At 40.8% G+C, this 17,926-nt stretch overlaps 1 protein-coding gene across 1 annotated transcript in view; it reads right to left on the reverse strand.

The window, feature by feature from the left end:
* arid5b (AT-rich interaction domain 5B) overlaps nt 1–17,926 on the reverse strand; it is a 70,288-nt gene that overhangs the window by 24,832 nt on the left and 27,530 nt on the right. Inside the window, exon 4 of the mRNA XM_068568727.1 lies at nt 14,057–14,287. Coding sequence (XP_068424828.1) covers nt 14,057–14,287 — 231 coding nt within the window. The remainder of the gene's footprint in view (nt 1–14,056; nt 14,288–17,926) is intronic.

The raw sequence follows: 17,926 nt of genomic DNA on the forward strand, positions 1-17,926 counted from the left end.
TTTAATCATTTGCACATGATGGTAGCAATATTAAAGTGAAACAATGGTGCGTTTTTTTTTTTTTTATCACACTATACTTGTGTGTCGTTCTGACGATGGGTCACAACAGCTTTACAAGTAATATTCAATTTTAAATAAATCAGGGTTTTTGCCCCTTGGCTGTTAGCAGAAATAGCTCGAAATAGCTAAAGCAGGTGGTTTACTTGAGGTCGTCCTCAGAGACAAGTCCTGATCTACATTGTTTTGACCCAATAGAGTTTCCCGAATCTCAACGACGGAAATGGTGCAAAGAGATTTCCATCATTTTGCATTAATAACACTCACATTCAGGTTCAAATTATTTTGTTAGACGTATGAAGGAACACAATGACAAATGTCATTATTGTTATTAGGTTCAAGCTTCTCAGGGGAGGTTTTGATCTCTATTAGTGCTGTGGAACTGTGTGTTTTTCATTAGTCTTTCCCCATTTTGTTTGTCTCACACACACACACACAGATACACACGGGGGACTACAGGCGGCGGCAATGTGCCAAGAAATGCATCAACGTGTCAACAAAGGCAGAGGGAGACGAACACAACAAGCGAGTAAATGTGGATGTAAATAAAGGCAGGATTTAAAATAGCTGAAAAAAAATCATTTTGCCTGCTTGAGCAACCGCAGACAGGTAGTGAGCTTCAAGCGCTCGCTGCTCTCGATCATTTTGTTTCTGACTGTAGCCGCCGTTGCATTTCACGTGCTAATATCAAGCATTTCTGACGCGCTCGTAATTCTCACTTTGTCACATCTGACAGCAGAGTTATTCCTCTGTTCCTGCGCTCGAGGCACGTTTCCGCGCACAGTCATTTGAGACACACACTGACAGCACAAAATGTTTTTAATGAACAGTATTACTTCAAGCATCTCTATCCTTGCAATATTCCAAAATTACACAATGTGCCCACAGAGTGAGACAGAGCGTGTGGGTGGACAGAGTACACTGTTTTTATTAATCATCAAAACCTCCGTAGGTTGATAGATGATACAAGTGTTAATTAATTTCTCATAATTATGCAGAAGAAGCTCGTCGTTAATAAACTGCACAACATTTCACAGCAGAATGTAAGAATGCGGTGTTACATATTAGGCAAAGCTCAGGGGGGTTAAACCATCAATAACACTGAAATATTTTCAACACTGGTGTTATTTTCTTGCCTGTTTTTCGCCCGTGAATGCAACATAAGAAGATATTTTCGCACTGCCGTGGCTGAGAGCTATGCTGAATTTAATGAGGAATGCATTTGGCTCCATCTTAGGCATGACAATGGATACTAGTTACTGCTATTACACAAACACAACCTCACCCTGCAATGACATAGACGGAGAGAAAGAGGGAGGGAGGGAGGGAGGGGGGAGAGAGGTAAGAGAATCACATTCACAGAGAGAGAGAGACAGAGAGAGAGAGAGAGAGAGAGAGAGAGAGAGAGAGAGAGAGATGAAGGAAAAAAGCAGTAAACAGTACCAAGCCGAGAGGAAAAAAAAAAACATTTCAGTTTTGTGTTTGGAGAGAGCACCTGTGCCGGGAACCCTCGTCCTGACGACTGACACACAGAACCCGCTGTAATACAAGGCTATTAGAGCATGTGCCTGAGTGAAAGGCGGGGATTAGTCCGGCTTGTTACTAAAAGAGCTCTAACAACAGTCCCCCGAGGTGCAGCCGACTCATCCGCGAGTCCTCAACAGCTTCTTGTAAACAGGTCTTTCCACACAGCACTTTGATTGCCTCAACTTCTATCTCGTAGCACATTTGGTGTTTTTTTCTTCATTTGCATAACCTAATTTGCTCCTGTTTTGAGATATCTTGAGAGGTCTGAAATGTCCAAATCCAATGGGGGTTAATTTAGTTTGGCTTGCGATGCTCGCAGCATTGAAAAGAAATACATTTAAAAGTGCACTAATTGATTTTTTGTTCTAGTGGGGAATAAGCCGGAAACACAACACAGGCACCTCGGGTCGTTGTTAGGAAACTACAGTTGCCAATTTTTACATACTGCAAACTTGGAGCAACATTAGCATTCATTTGGAGTCACATTTGTTGTAGTGTAAGTCAAATATTCACTCTCCTCACTCTTTTCTGGTATCTACCATCTCCTGAGGGAGTTATCTGAATCTATATCTGATGAAAGATCCCATCCTCCAGCTAAAGATGTCTGTCTTCTGTTTGGTGCTAAACAGGTCAACAAGAAGAGGGAAGCAGCTGCTGCTTGAAACAAGGTGGGACATGAAACAGTAAAGTTGTGTGTCGTGAAACAAAAACAATGAGCTGAAAGACACTAAAAAGATGAGAATTGTCTTGTGATAATTGTCTGTGAGTTTGTCACAAGTGTTCCTTTTCCACATTGTCATTTGATGTATTTCTAATATGCAAATATTGAGAAGGCTGCTTTGAACAAAACAAGTGTCCACATCATCGGAACTACTTTCTACCAGAGAATTAACCAATAATCTGTGAATTATTCCGAGTAACAAAGGTGATGCTTCTGGAAAGAGAGGTTGTCGTTGTCATGTCTGTGAGGACCACAAACCAGATCACATTGATCTCCGTCTCCTTTGATTAAACTCCCTTCGTCTAATGGGACCCCAATGTTTAGTATGAATGTGTAAATATATTGACACCAAGAGACAAGAATCCATGTGAGATTTTCTGGTTTGGGTTGAATTCTCACCAGATCTCCTCCGTCGTAACAGCTCTGACACCCCGTTCCCCTCTATTTCCCAAACCCATCATTTCCTACACAAATACTGCATTATATCAGCTACAGTCTGTTTTTATTTTCCTCAAGACAATTCCCCTTAGCTGGCTGACTGACAGCTGTGTGTGCATGCATCATTATCTCCTTCACAGAGCCTGTCTGTTGCCGTAGCCTGTGGCAGACCTCAATCACACAGTATTAGAAATGACTTCGGTTTCAACAGAGCGCCGCGCTTTTGTAGCTGCAGGTGCGCCAAGAATTCTTATGAACCAATGGGATGCGGGTGAACAAGTTGTCCTGCCCTTCTGGAACTGGAGACATCGAAAATCAGGTACTCGGGGCTAATAAGTTCATTAGATTCAGCCCGCGGAAGCTAAGCCATAATGAGGGAGAGGGTTGCGGATGGTGTTGCTGTTCCTGGAAGGTGAGGTCACCGAGGCCAATTAACGGATTGGGTGAAAATAAATAAAAATAAAAGGAATGCAAATGTGCTCATTCTGAAAAGCATTAAAAAAAAACACAGTAATTGCTATCTGCTCCCAGGTTTGCTATGCATTACTGTACTGTTCTGTAAGAGGAATACTAATTCACTTTTTATTCATTTGAGTTTGCTTGATGTTTAAAATTCTGCTCAGATCTAAAGTTGTACTCGGAGGTTTTCAGTATACAGTCAGGTAATAAGATCCACGATAGAGAGACGATATGCTAATGCCTTGCAAGATAATGTGCAGTAGATAAATCATGTTTATAGATTGTTGTCCTCCTCTATGGCCTCTGTGAATATAACAAGATTGCCTCCAATTGCATCTAAATATGAGCTTTATGCATGCGAACACACCGCATAATAAAATACTGCGGAATAAACAGTCTCGCTTGCTATTTTAAACTACGGCCCACCACACCGGCGCTATTATCTGTTGTTTATATTTTATGATGTGACTATACTGTAAAAGAAATAAAAAAATAAAATGCTGCTTCTTTGTGTTAATCCTGACAATTTGTCAAATTTAAATGCAGCAGCACTGGGAGGAACACATCAATTCAAAGTGAAATCAATTCAACCCCCCCCCCCCCTCCTCTTTTCCTCCGCCTCTTTCTTTGACTTTCTCCCACTCGCCTGCGTCTCCTATCTATTTCTCTTTCCTTTCTGGAACAACTATGTGAGCGGCAGTAAATGTAATTACAAAGGGGTGGGGTTGAGCATGTGTGTGTGTGTGTGTGTGTGTGTGTGTGTGATTGCTATGCATGCACAACAAAATGCAACATTAAAAAGCTATTATCAGAAAAGGGGACATTTTGGCAGATATATGGCGGAGGGCAGCTCCGACCATATGTTTGTGGAGACGGGGACAACAAGTCAGGTAGTAATTATCAATCATCATCAGGAGGAACCTGTCAAAACGCGAGGCCGGGCACGCTCTGACTAGCGTTGCCATGGAGACAAGCCCACGTCTCAGCAAGTGTGTGTTGTTTACCAGGAAATTAAAAATACTCTCCCATATTTTCATCGCGCACTTACACTATTGTGTTAATCGTTCTTTTAGTTTCCTCGACTATGGGCACTGTTAAAATGTCTGTGTGTGTGTGTGCGTGTGTGTGTGTGTGTGTGTGTGTGTGTGTGTGTGTGTGTGAAGGATTTCTTGCCAAGCCAAACTAGGGAGAGAGATTTTTTTCTGGGATAGAGTTGAGGATAATTTCGGCTGAGGTTATGGTTTTGGGTTTTACACTCGTTTTCATGCCATCAGATTCGGGCATGTTCGGGGTTTCAATTAGCAGATGGGCATGTAAATGGAATCCTCTCACCATAATAATATTAAGTTAAATGTGTGTATGTGCATACACATAATGTCTTTGCCAGTAATGAGCTCATTCCTGCGACCATACTGTTGCCGTACACAGACTCTCCTTTCAAACCGTCACTGTTAATATTCCTCAGCCGAGGAGAGAGGACATTCTCCTAAACCGTCATGACTTTGTCAGTTTCAATTTTACATATCCCTTTCTCCTCCTTTGCATAGACGACTTCAGTTACGCTTTTACACACACCAGATGCCTTCAAATCAAATTCCTCTCCTTCCCAAACAGGCTGTTCAGAGTCGTAGTATTTCCTGAAACGTGTACAGCGAGTGTGACTTTTCGCAGAATCACACGTAAGGAATGTTTCTGGATGGTTTTCAATCGGGTCTAACGACAATGTTGCTTTCAGATGACAATCAATTTCCATGTGACCTCAATCCATTACCCTTCATGGAATCAGGGTTATTTTTCGCTTGAAACGAGCTCTGGAAATTAAACATGTAAGCAAGTAAACATGAAAGCAATTTAGGGGGGGAAAGTGGCATAAGTGCTGTATGAATGTTGTTGCTTTATTGTGGCAGTCATCAGGAGAGGAAGAAAAAAAAAAGGGTAGTGTTCTTAATTCATTATTTGTGCGCCGTTGTGCATTCTCCCCCTGGGGAGAAGCAACATTAGTCTTTCATCAGATCAAATGAAGCGAAACCGTGCCGTTCCAGGAAGAGCCAATTAAACTGTTCAAAGAAGTTTATTATTGCGACGGATTATGAAATCATTCTCATCTGATTCATTGGGATGTGTGTTTCAACAGGGGTGTGAATGTGTGTACTTTACCACCGCGCAAACTCATAAAGGCTGCCGACTCCCGCTTCCCATTTGCAGAGTAAATAGAGAATTAGGGTACGCAGTCACACTGTCACATGTTTTACCAGAGTATTTTTTTTTTTGTACAAACTTAATTCACAGTCAAAATAAGCTGTAATTATAGGGTGAAAATAATTTCTTTCCTTTTTTTTTTTTTGTTTTTCATTCCGTCCGCCTCATGTGATCGCCTCATGATGGTAGCGTCGCCTGTTAAGCACTTATTAACGCACATCACATCAAGACATGGCTGGGTTTAAGCTTAACCCAGATCCACTGACTGACACATATACTGAGGAATGCGATGACCTCTGACCCCGGAGAAGTTCAGTGCATCACCCCAGTATTCAGCTTAAGACACACACACCCAAGACACAACCTGGTTATTGTGGGCTGTACTCCACCAAGGCAAAATAGCTCTGTGAGCATTTCATGTGTAATAACTCAGCATCGCTGTCAAGGCAACAAAATAAATGAATACACCGCAACACAATACCGGCTGTAAATAACTGACAAAGTGAACATGTCATTTCAGTGTTGGCAAGTAGCTCTTAATGGCCATTGTTCCAAGGGAGGACACTGAAAAATAAATCTCATTTTGCACAGAATTGTACACAGAGGGACTGTCCCGAATACACACCCTGTTGTTCAGAGAGTGGCGAATGTTAAACATAGTCAAAGTTACATAATGTGGGGGATTTGCTAAAAAAAACGGGATAACCTTCAAACGCTTCCACATCATTGATACTGACAGACTGCAGCAACAACTCTGTAGGACCGGGCCTTTAAAAATACAGTATTTCAATTTGGCTTTTGGAGAGAGAGAGAGAGAGAGAGAGAGAGAGAGAGAGAGAGAGAGAGAGAGAGAGAGAGGGAGAGAGAGTGAGAGATGGAGAGGGAGGGAGAGATGAAAGGGAGCAGTGGATAAGCTTCAAGGCTTATCCTATTCATTACTGGAGGAAAGAAAAAAATCACAGCATCGACCTATAAATAAATGAATGCCAGGATAAACACGAAGCCCATACATCAATAAAACATATGTATTCTAATAGATCACGCTCTAGTTACACTTGATGGGATTGAGTCGGCCAATGAGCCCAATCATGGGGACTTTATCATTTTTGAAAAGCTACGCAGCATTAAGCCATGGTGATTATAAATAATCATCATTCCCATAACAAAATAGGCCAATGGATACTTTCATCTTTCAGTAATTTCTTTCTTGGTTGCAGCAAATGTATTGTCTTTTTCTCAGTTTATTAAAAAAATAATCTACAAATAATTTAAACAACACCACAAGCTCTCCCCTGCTCCTGGTATTTTCAGTTTTAATTAATATGAAAGTATAGCGGCTATTATTCGAAAAAATGTAACACTTTATTAAATACATTTGGAAAGCAGCTGCCGGCGGTGGCACTGTCGGCGTTTTTCCAAATGGCTGCGTCATATTTGGAGGAAAAGAAGAAAAAAAACTAAACAAAGAAACCTGGAAACATGAATCACAATCATCACTTCTCGTTTTAATCCTCGCTGCCATCTTGTCACAGTGGTGGGACAATGATTTTTTTTTTGTTGACGTCACTTAAATTACACACACACACACTCCTTTTCAGAAACAACAACGGGCGACAAGCCTCCACCTGCAGACATGTGGAAAGAAGCTCGACACTTAACCCGGCAACCCGTGAGCTGTCTCTACACCAGCCTCACAAGCAGAGACAGACTTTGTAAACAGCATCTACAGTTACACTGATGAGTCAGACGTGCTCACCTCAGGTTGCAACATGCTGTTCTCTAATTTTTATCGGGGACATTCAGGAGTTGTATCATACTCACATCTGGGATTTTGTGGAAATATGACTCACAATATGTCGTCTTTTCCAGCTACAAACCCACAGTATCTTTTTATCATGTAAATTATAATCTTGCTTGATTTGAACCATGCTCACCAACAGTCGCTCTTCCGCATTTGACAAGTGTATTAATGGAATAATCATCTAAGCCATTATGAATGAGGTCAAGCCGGCCTGGTCAGCTGAAGTGTAAAGTAATTAATAACATGCTCTGCAGTTTATCAGTTTTAAACTGCGCAACTCTTTTTCTATTTACCTCCATGCCTGATAATGACCTGTCAAATTATTTGTAACTATCATGCCAAAGTTACAGTGGTTAATCACTTTGTGCCTTCTTCAGGGAGCTATGTTCACATAGCAAATACGTTTTTACGACATAAATGATTTGATTCATATCCCACATTCGAGACATTTTAATTTGCAACGAAAAGCAACACGCAGAGATATGAAAAGTACTTGATGAATCACCCTTCACAGTCGACGTTTCAACACCTTTATTATGCTGTCAATGTTAACATCTTGTGGTACAGCAGTTGCAAGCAGAAACACGTCTGAAATCTCTGTTTGGTGGTGCGTTTAAGGACACTCCGACATCCAAAGTATGAAAAGAAAACATTGCATTTATGAGCTACAATGTGTTGACAGAAAAGAATACCTTGAAGAAAACCACACACCAAATAGGATGATGTGAATTTGGTTGTTACTTTTATTTAAAATGGTTCCGACTTGGCAGATGACTTTCAAAGCTCGGATGTCGGAGTTTCAGCAAATGCAGCAACGGGGAGAGATTTCAAAACACCCACAGCTGCAATAACATATGATGATAGTGTGACAATAAAAAGCTGACTAAATGGTTCCCTGTGTTGGATCACCTATATGAAGTAGATGTTATGATACTGAAAACAGATTTTCATACAGAAGTGAAATGAGAAAAAAAAAGTCTGCCTGAAAAGGGAGGAAATTTCTAATATAAATAAATATCCAAGGGCGTGGGTTTAGTTTTCAGACTAAACTAAAAGTGTCTAAATGTTATTTCCTGCAGTTTACATGATTATATAAATATAGAAAACAGCACATTTTTATGTTATTGGTAATATCCTGCTTCATACAACAGCAGTTTAGAATTAAATAATAAAAAAGTAGACACGCTGTGTAAATGAATGTAATATTATTTTTAATGCCTACTTAAATTCACATGATGTCTCAGGATCCACACTCTTATCGATATTTCATATTTGATTGTTCAAAAAATACTAAGTATAAGCAATTATGTTTTTACTTTTATTTTTCATTGTTTACTTTTATTCTTTTAATAAACAAATTTCAGCCTGAGGTCGTGACAGCGGTCTCCCTCTCAGGCTGCATGCACATCCCCTGCATGTGACAGAGTCGAGAGTGACCTGAGAGGCAAAACCCAGGGCAAAAAATGATTGTGTTAGTACTCACTGCTCTACTAGAGCAGTGAGTAGTACAGTGAGTGCTGTGAGCGTGTGGCGATATATACAATTGAATAGTTCTTCTTGAGTTCATCATCACTTCACTTCTCCAATATATATTTTTAAAGCTGGACATTCAGAGGAGGTTGTTCAGAGATATTTTAGTGAGGAAAATAAACCGAAACTGTCCAAGTGTTAGAGACCAAAATAGGATGGCATGTTAGGATCCTGTAACTGAACTGAGTCTACCTGGATGCTCTTTCTTCCTCTACTGGTCATTTATCCTCGCCCAGCAGCGCTGCTTCACTGAGAAACCTTTGCACTGTAAATAACTCTTCTGCAAAGAGTCTCACCGAAAGTCAGACGCTTATTTATCTCTGTGATGCTGGCTAAAAATAGACGAGCGGCAATGCAAAGCAATATGTGTAGAGCGGGTATGTTGCTGATGACATCATAGGGACGATCAGGACAACTGTGCCTCATTCAGCCATAGAGTCCTGCTAATGCTGCTAATGCCGTGGAAGAAAGTGCTTTCCGTTAAAACAACACTGTGGCATCAATCCAGCCCGTGCATACCATGAATTTTCACGCAATAAATGAGACACATCCTGCTCAAAGTGTGTTAATGCTCCTCACATAGCATGGCATGTTAAGTTATACTGTCAATGTTGTGCAAGAGCAGCCGAGAGTGTATCTTTCATTTAGTGTCAAACCCTTATTTTACAGATGTTTAAGGACATGACAATGCGCTTAACAAGAGTCTTTTAACCAGATCTCTAGTTTATTGTTATAAAGAGACCATGTCCTGCTTAAGAAATGTGACTACACAGCTACAATGTGATCTCTTTTCTCCTCTAAATTTCTCCTCTATGGCCTCTGTATACCATCGACATATGGACGATGAAAAATTCATGGGCTGGTGGTTAACACAAATCTGCAGAGGAGATGGGAAAACACGAGCTTAGCAAGCAGTTTGCCTATTACATTAACAGACGGGGCTGTCATGGGACAATACTGGCCTATGCATATTACATCTAATCTGATTTCATGTTTAAAGAGCGAGCCGAGAAAGTGGTTCAAGTTGTGGAAACAATGACATCAGACTGTATGTTCATCTGGTGACCCAACCCAATCAAGCTAGCAGGACGGCATGTTTCTAAAGATATGATCTCAAAGTACAGGTTTAGTATTTAAGCATGTTTACTGGTTTTCAGATTTTCCTTCCCCCCCCCACCTCTTTTTCTCCTGTGAAGAATGTTTCAGTATCAGTTGTGATAGAGTGACTGAACAGGAAATCTTTTCTTTTTTTTCCCCCTGTCAAAAACAGATGCAACTAACTCAGACATGCAGAAAACACCCTCGTAAATACACACGGAGAAGCCACAGATGTACCAAACTAGCACACACGCACCACGTTACAAAAATAGACTCTATGATTCTGTTTATGATCAGTGCATCTGGACAATGTTAATATACTGAAGCAATGAATTCTTTTTGTATGTACTCCTACACTGGAGGATTACAAAGAGAAGGATTCCAAAGGATTGCACTGAAAATGTTTCTTTTTAATAAAAATCAAACCAGCACGGAGTGAGAGATATTTCAAACAAAACACACTGAGCTGAGCATGAAATATATAGTTTCTGTGCCAAGGAAGCAACCTGGGGAATATAGGACAAATGAAAAAGAGCATGAGGAAGAGGAGGGGCGCTCCACTCAACTGCTTTGCCTCAAACTTGATTGCCTCACTAACTTTCAAAAATACTGTTGATTTAAGCAATGTGCACATAAGGAGTGTTAGGTTTCTGGAGGAGCGGGGGAGGGGAGGGGACGGGAAGGTCAGCAGTTTGGGAGAATAACTTCAGAATAAGAGAACATGGGAAATATGTTGGTCATAATATTTTCCTTAACAAATGCCCGAATGAGTAGCTGTTGTTTAAATATATCATACACAGCCCCTCTAGCTTGAGCTTGCAAATGTTTATGTGATTGCTTTTTAGTATCCGTGCCAGACGACTGTGAGTAATACTCGACAGAGCCGTGACAGCGAGTAACAAAACCTTAAATCTTGTCATCTGTCATTCAGCGCAGCGAAGGCCTGGCCCACTCAAACTATTTCTGGCTTCTTCTCACAGCAAAGGAGCCTCAGATGTGCCAATATTATTAAAGCGCAATACAGTATGTGACTCCTTTATCCTTAGGTTTGTATAAGAGCTTGTTTTTCAATCAGTGTGCGCACAATAAGCACCGTATCCCAGCAAGGTCTTCCATACACAACTTACATTTCCTCTTCTGCGATTGTGCGGCGGTGAAATTCCTCCTGGCGAGAAATGATATTGGGGACACAAAGTAGCGTGGGTATAATCAATCTGCGCTGGCAGAGAATGCATGATAATTATAAACAAAAACTGTGTCATTCCCCGTGAGGGCAGCAGCTGCAGGGGTGACAGGGGATGCTGAACATGAATATGTATCACAGGACTTAAGATCTGCTAACTGACGCAACCGCAGTTTTGCTGGAGACGGTTTTCAAGCACGGACGAAAAACACATGAATATAGATCGAGTTGGATATAAAGCACAGACTCCCGGCAACTGCCATTGTCATCCCAGGGAACGACCTTACATCATCCAGTGAAGTGAAAACACATATTGAAGATATCAAAGTCATTATGTGCCCAGGAGCCGGAGAATGCTGATGTTTCATTTCATTGCTCACCTCCAAAAAATACACCAGAGCAAGCGCACACACACACACACACACACACACACACACACACACACACACACACACTGCACATAATCAAATAAAGATATCCTGCTGTTGATATAATTATCTGTACGTGATTACGCTGTATGTACACCTACTGCAGTTCTGTGTTGAAGCTATAACCAGACTATCAAAAATAGACTGGATTTCACCAGCAGGCTTTCATCTGATGGCTACATTTCACACAATACTCTACCAACAGGCTCGCTGAATTCCTGCCATAGCACTTTTTTCTCTCTCCCTGAGCCTCCTCTACCCCCTGAGATAGCCTGACACACTTTTATGAATTATCCTAGACAAGACGGACGGCTATTAGAGCTGCCACAGCAGATTTGGCTGAATCCAAAAGGTCAGAATTAGCATTGAAAGAAGCATAGAAGAAAGTCTTAAAATTGTTCCCCAGATCAATTTGAACTTTTTAATATTTCACAGCTGCACAGTATTAGTTCTTATGTGTCCACAGTGCTGGTATTTATCCTAATAAAGGTGGATTTAATTTGGCGTTTATAGCTGCTTTTTCATATGCAGCCTTGTAAATGGCAGGAGAACTTTGCTCAGCAGTTGTGTATGTTTCGAAGCACATATGTGCAAACATTCATGTGTGTGTTTGTGCCTAATAAGTAAGACGCCCTTGAGGCCTTAGTTCACTTGGCAGAGAGGTGGAAATTACTTACCTCTGCTGTTTTTCAAACAAATCACCAAGCAGCAATTGAAGCGGAAATAAAAACCTGCTCCAAACCTAGTAAACCTTTATGTGAATAACATTAGAAATCTGGTTGTCTGAGTCCCAAAAAAAAAAAAAGAACTCCCTTAGGTTCTGAAAATAAACCTTTAGCTTAAATGTGGCTCACAGAGGAATGGCATTATTCAGCCAAGTGAATGAGCAATAGCAGCCACAGGATGTTAGCGTTACTATTCATAACTTATTTTCCAATGCCTAAAACCGTTTTCCCTTCTGCTCTCACCTCTGCTGCTCTCTTAAAATGCAATTACCTACTGGCAAATTTACAGGAAAAGAAAAACAATGACTTTTGACCAGAGGAGCCGTTACTGTGAATGTCAAATTGATGCTGCACAAGAGCCCGCTGAGCTCCACGGTGCTACTGAGCAGAGGAAATATAAAGAGAGATGAATCACATTACTCCTTTGTTTTAGCCCAGCTCGGGGTTAATAAAATGTGTGGATTCATGAGCTGTGGGGAAAGCACAGAGAAAGGCCAATAGACATGTTCAAGCACTTCAAAATTCCTCACTGGAACCACAAAATGTTTTTCTTAGGTGTGACTAGTGAGGGTGTTTGGAATGGTGGTCACTTGTGTTCATAAACATGAAGAAAAATGAAGAACATATTGAGAGCAGATGATGATCAGTCATATTCTAATATGTAATTTAGTCATTATCAACTACAATAAACATGAGAAAGACGGTTCAGTAAAGATGGCGTTCATTCATTTGATCTATGAAAAAACAAAAAGGACAAATAGAAGAGAGAAGCGAGACCAGTGAAATAAAACCACAGCACATAAACTTATGATCTACCACACACAAATCCAAAAATTAAGCACGGATGTCCTCACAGAGAGTAATAAACGATAAGATAGGAACACCAATTTATGTTCATCGCTCTTGGATTAAGTGTTCCTTTATGAAATAGGAAAATCTCTGTAATTCTTAAGCTAAATTCCACCATTTTAAAGAATCCAGCGCCGATTTAGCTCTGCTCCCCTCTAGCACTGACTCACAACAGACCCAAAAACAAAAGGGTAACAATTGATACAGCACAACCAGATATAGTATTCACATCCCCCTACGCCGACATTACCCACAAAGCAAGTTGACCACAAACAGCTCTGTTGGTGTTTTGTTATGCGACAGTAGCGGCTAATGTAGCAGCAATATGCTAGCTGCAGGCAGAGGTGAGTATCGGGCTACAGAGGCCCGTTGAGCTCACTTCTTTCTAATTCCACACCCGCCAGGTGTTTTTCATTTTCAAACTTGTAGTCCATGTTGTACACATAACTGATGCTGACTCCACCTAAAGCAATTTATCTGATTTTGCACTCCTTCTCCTTCTGGAGCCACACAAGGATTGATACAACTTTTTTTGTGCCATTTACTTCCTAAATCCTGTGAGGCCAGAAAACTGTGAACAGGGCTGTTTCTCTCAGCTCTTGAAATGCTGTTTGTTGTTTGCATGTTTATCACAGGACAGCAACTGTACTGCGTTGGGCTTTGAAACTTGAACGGTAGTTTTCTTTGCCCTTTGATGGTCTTCGTTTTGACAGCCAGCCATTACACAAATTTGAATTTCAAACGGGCTCACGCACATTTTCTTCTGTCAAATCGCTTGGCCCAAGAAGCGTAAACAGCGTCCATTTTACACAAAAAGCAGACCAAAATGACATAATTGAAAGTTTGAGATTGAACCATTCTGTGAGAATGAGTTTTAAGTGCGTGCTTATGTCTAGTGCCCAGGACAAGAGTAGTTTGATGTTTCATGGGCTCAATGTGCAACACTCCAAATGCCATAAACAGCGACAGTTGGCCTTGCAGATGATTGAATATGATATCTATCAAAAGGCCACAATCACAATCGCCAGCCGCCAAACTCACCGAACTCGTCACAGATGCTCTCGTTCTGCAGCAGCGCCGGATGTTCAAAGGTGTCGCGGCAGTACAGGATCCTCGTGCTGCCGCCCAGCGCCGCGATGCCGCCCAGCGCTAGCACCGTGTGGTCGATGAGCAGAGAGGACGGCTGCTCTCTGAGCCGCGCCAGAACCGAGCGGAACCGGCAATACTGGGGGTAACTGAGGACCAAAACCTTCCGCCCATCCTCCTCCTGGCCTGAAAAAGACACAAAACACACACACACACATGAACGTTAGATGAAGGAAATCTTTGCAGGGGAACTTTTTTTTTAAACGATTTTATAAGTGCTCCTGTAAGATTTGTAGAGAATGGCAGCTTTTCCTTTTACATGACACCTTCACTCTATTATTTCTCTTCAGATTTTATGACTTTATTTTCTCTCATAGATCATTCTTTGGCTACTATTATATTCTGGCACATCTACTGCCAGTGTGCTGTGAACATTATCCTTTTCACTCCTCACTATTGGCCTTAAAATGCTAGGTTGCCTGTAATGTTTGAGATTTTAAGCTAAGTATTTTTTTTTCACTGTCACTTTTACTAAGTACCACATAAATCTCAAAAAGGTAAATGTGATTTTTTTTTTAAAAATCCAACAACGGAGAAACTTTTCATGAACTTATTGCTTTGAGGGATGCCAAAAGAAATGTTTTCGGGAATTTTCAATAATTGCTGGGAAGCAATACATCTTTGCTAAATGCTGCTTTGCCCAGTACCAAGCATTACCCTGACTTTAAACAGTTCCCATACAACATAAATTAACCTTTCTTGCTAGGTTGTCTCATCACGAGGATCTCTCCACCTGTTTCAGGAAGTGCATCACATTCAGGAAGCAACATGCCCGACAGTTGCTGCATCGCTGTGACTTCAAAAAAAGTTTCACTCCCTTTTCTACGTGTTAATAATTACACTTCACCTAACTGGCATGACACCCTCTCATGTGAACTGTTCAAATAGTTAGTGTTGTTGGACCGCATGTTTGAAATGCACGACATGCTGATGAAGTGACAAAAGAAATAATACAAAAAAGCTCTTGATGCATGATGTTTTGATTGGCAAGTTTGTCTCAATAATTACAGCTTTCCATTTTGCTTTAAGATCTATGGCCTCTAGTGTAATAATAACAATAATCTGGCACAGTTGGTTTATAACAAGGCTCACTGTTTTACTTAAGTGGTAGCGAAACCTCCCATTATAGCCAAACATTAACACCACGTTGGGTGTGTTGTTTCTGATGTGGGTGTGTAATTAATATTCCACTAACAGTATGTAAGAGCGACTGAGGCATTATCACCTGTGACTGACAACTAGCCTGCAAAGAAACGTCTCGGCAGGAATTACGTCATAAGCTGCAATAAAAACCAGTAAGAGATGCTGATAGACAAATAAAACTGTTAATATTAAACCACCAGCAAAACCTAGCAAATGCATTTGCAGGACTCAACTCGGTGCTCGTGAATGTTTTTCACCAGCTGTGACAGTGACGCAGGAATAATTTTCACCTTGTGAGTCTGTGTGTGTCTTCACGGCAAGATGTGAGTCTGGAGACATCTTTAGCATGAAATACCAAGACTGTCTGCTTTGTATTTATTAACAATATATGTTCTAGACATTTAGCCTGGCATTATACTACTATACAGCTTCCATTACAAAAAGAGAACCAGCAGACTATACATGTTAATAAATGGAGCCTCTTGATTTTCCTTCTGTTACACTATCTTCTCGATGTTGTCTATAGTTGGATATTATATCAATTAGAGTTAGTTGTCAAGGCCACATGCTACTGATGCAGATTCAAAATGCATTAATTCATTTTAAAAGAACATCTTCTACAACCCACACAGTAATTCAAATGTAATAATCTAAAACGTACTACGTGCTTAATTATTATGTTGTACCCAGCAGAAGATGAACTGGGTAAATAAGACACTTTAATAAAGGATTAAACACTTTAATGAGCCAATTCTAAAGTTTAGAAGAGACATTTTCCAATTGTTAAAGATGATATTAGGCACAGTGTTTCCCTTGTGTTACTTTTCAGGAGCTCTATGTTAAAACTAAATCTCATTACTCTTGCCTGCATAATGTTTAACACTCTTGCCATAAAACAGGATTAACTTTACTCCCCATAAACACGGAAGGGAAATAACACAACGCGTAGCCTCATGCACACAGAGCCATTTTAAATTATATAAAATGTGCCTGCAACATATGGCTATTTTAAGAATCAATTAATCTGTCAACTACTTTGTCGAATAATTGATCATCAACGTACTCATTGTTTGCGCTCCAATATACTATACATAAATGTGAGGTGTCTTTACACAAAATACAATATGGTAAAATATGGTGTCTCCGGTCCAAAGCTCTCAGAGGCGAGTTGTTTCTTATCATCTACTATAGTGATTACATGATAATAAAATGACACAGGACCTTAGCCGAGGTGATTCAACCCAATAAAGTACTGCACAATGACTGGAAATTGGCCAAATCACAACACAACACATAGGCAAATGATGCATTTGCATTGTTCCCTTAAGCTGCAGTCAATGTCCCTTTTTGTCGACTCATTTGCTCACAGAGACTGTTGTAGCGCGCTAATATTTTTCTGGCTTACAAAGCCGACTACACAGTTCAAACAGTTGATGAAGCAGAGTCAGGCAGTTTGAAACACAATTTCGACATTAATTATTCACTGTCCTGCCTGCTTTCACAAAGCCCTTGGCTTGACATTCATGGGAATTTCTGCTAGTAAGTTAATATTTCAGGGGTGGCTAACTAGCGAGCTTTTCCCCATTGACACTCAAAAACAGGTACACAAACAGGCAAACAAAAAAAAAAAAGATATTTCCCTCTTTGGTGTTGTTGTATCAAGCTGGAGGCTAAAATGTGCAGCATAAACCGGGCAGGAAGGACACCATTCATATTAACAGCAGCTGCATTCCCGACAATCAGCGTAATTAGTTCCACTGTTCTCCAATATGACGACCACTTCAAAAGAAATTATTAAAACCATTCATCCAACACGCGCACACACACACACACATGCGGAGGTGGCTGCCACTAAGCCCACAGATGTACAAACACAACACGTATTCCTGCATACACGCGCTTGCATATTACACACCGCAGACACACATTCATCAAAGATTGTGCCAGTCGTTGTCGTACGCAATTACAGCTCAGAGGTAGAGCAAGCCTTGTTTCAAAATGTCAGGGATTTTATTGTAAGCGGTCACCGTCAGACCTGCTCTTTCTCCCGAGGACCCTCGCAGCATTTCACTTGATTACATTCAATTTGGAGAGCGAGCCGCGGGGCATTAATAACAGTACGAAGACTAAAGGTATGCATGTCGGTGTGTGTGTGTGTGTGTGTGTGTGTGGTGCGTGCGTGCGTTAGTGCGTGTGATGTACATTGATAATATATACACTTTAAAAAACCCTTTTGTTCTCACAGCTGACCTTTGGAAATAAAGGGCGTCCTTATCTTTACGTAAGGTTTCTAATTGGTCGGGGCTGCGGCCGCATCACTGGAGAGCTTCTCGACACTGAGAACATTATGCAATTTATTTCTCCGTCTCTCAGGATCTATTTTCTCTGTCTGTCTGCCGGACGTCTCGTTTCAGCGCGTCGATCAAACAGCTGTGGCGTGGCAGATTATTTTCAGAACGCGTTGTAAAGCTCCTGACCTCATAAACTACAATAGTGTCAGGGTCATAACTGCTCTGCAGGACAGCTGACGTTATAACCACTCGGTCAGTGCAGCACTCAAGACGATAATACAATACACGGCAAACAGCAAACTGATATAAAGTATACTCACGGTTAAATACA

This window comes from Clinocottus analis, unplaced genomic scaffold (genome assembly GCF_023055335.1).
Source record: "Clinocottus analis isolate CAN_PGR_092001 unplaced genomic scaffold, fCliAna1.0.p SCAF_8, whole genome shotgun sequence".
In the NCBI taxonomy this organism is placed as follows: domain Eukaryota; kingdom Metazoa; phylum Chordata; class Actinopteri; order Perciformes; family Cottidae; genus Clinocottus; species Clinocottus analis.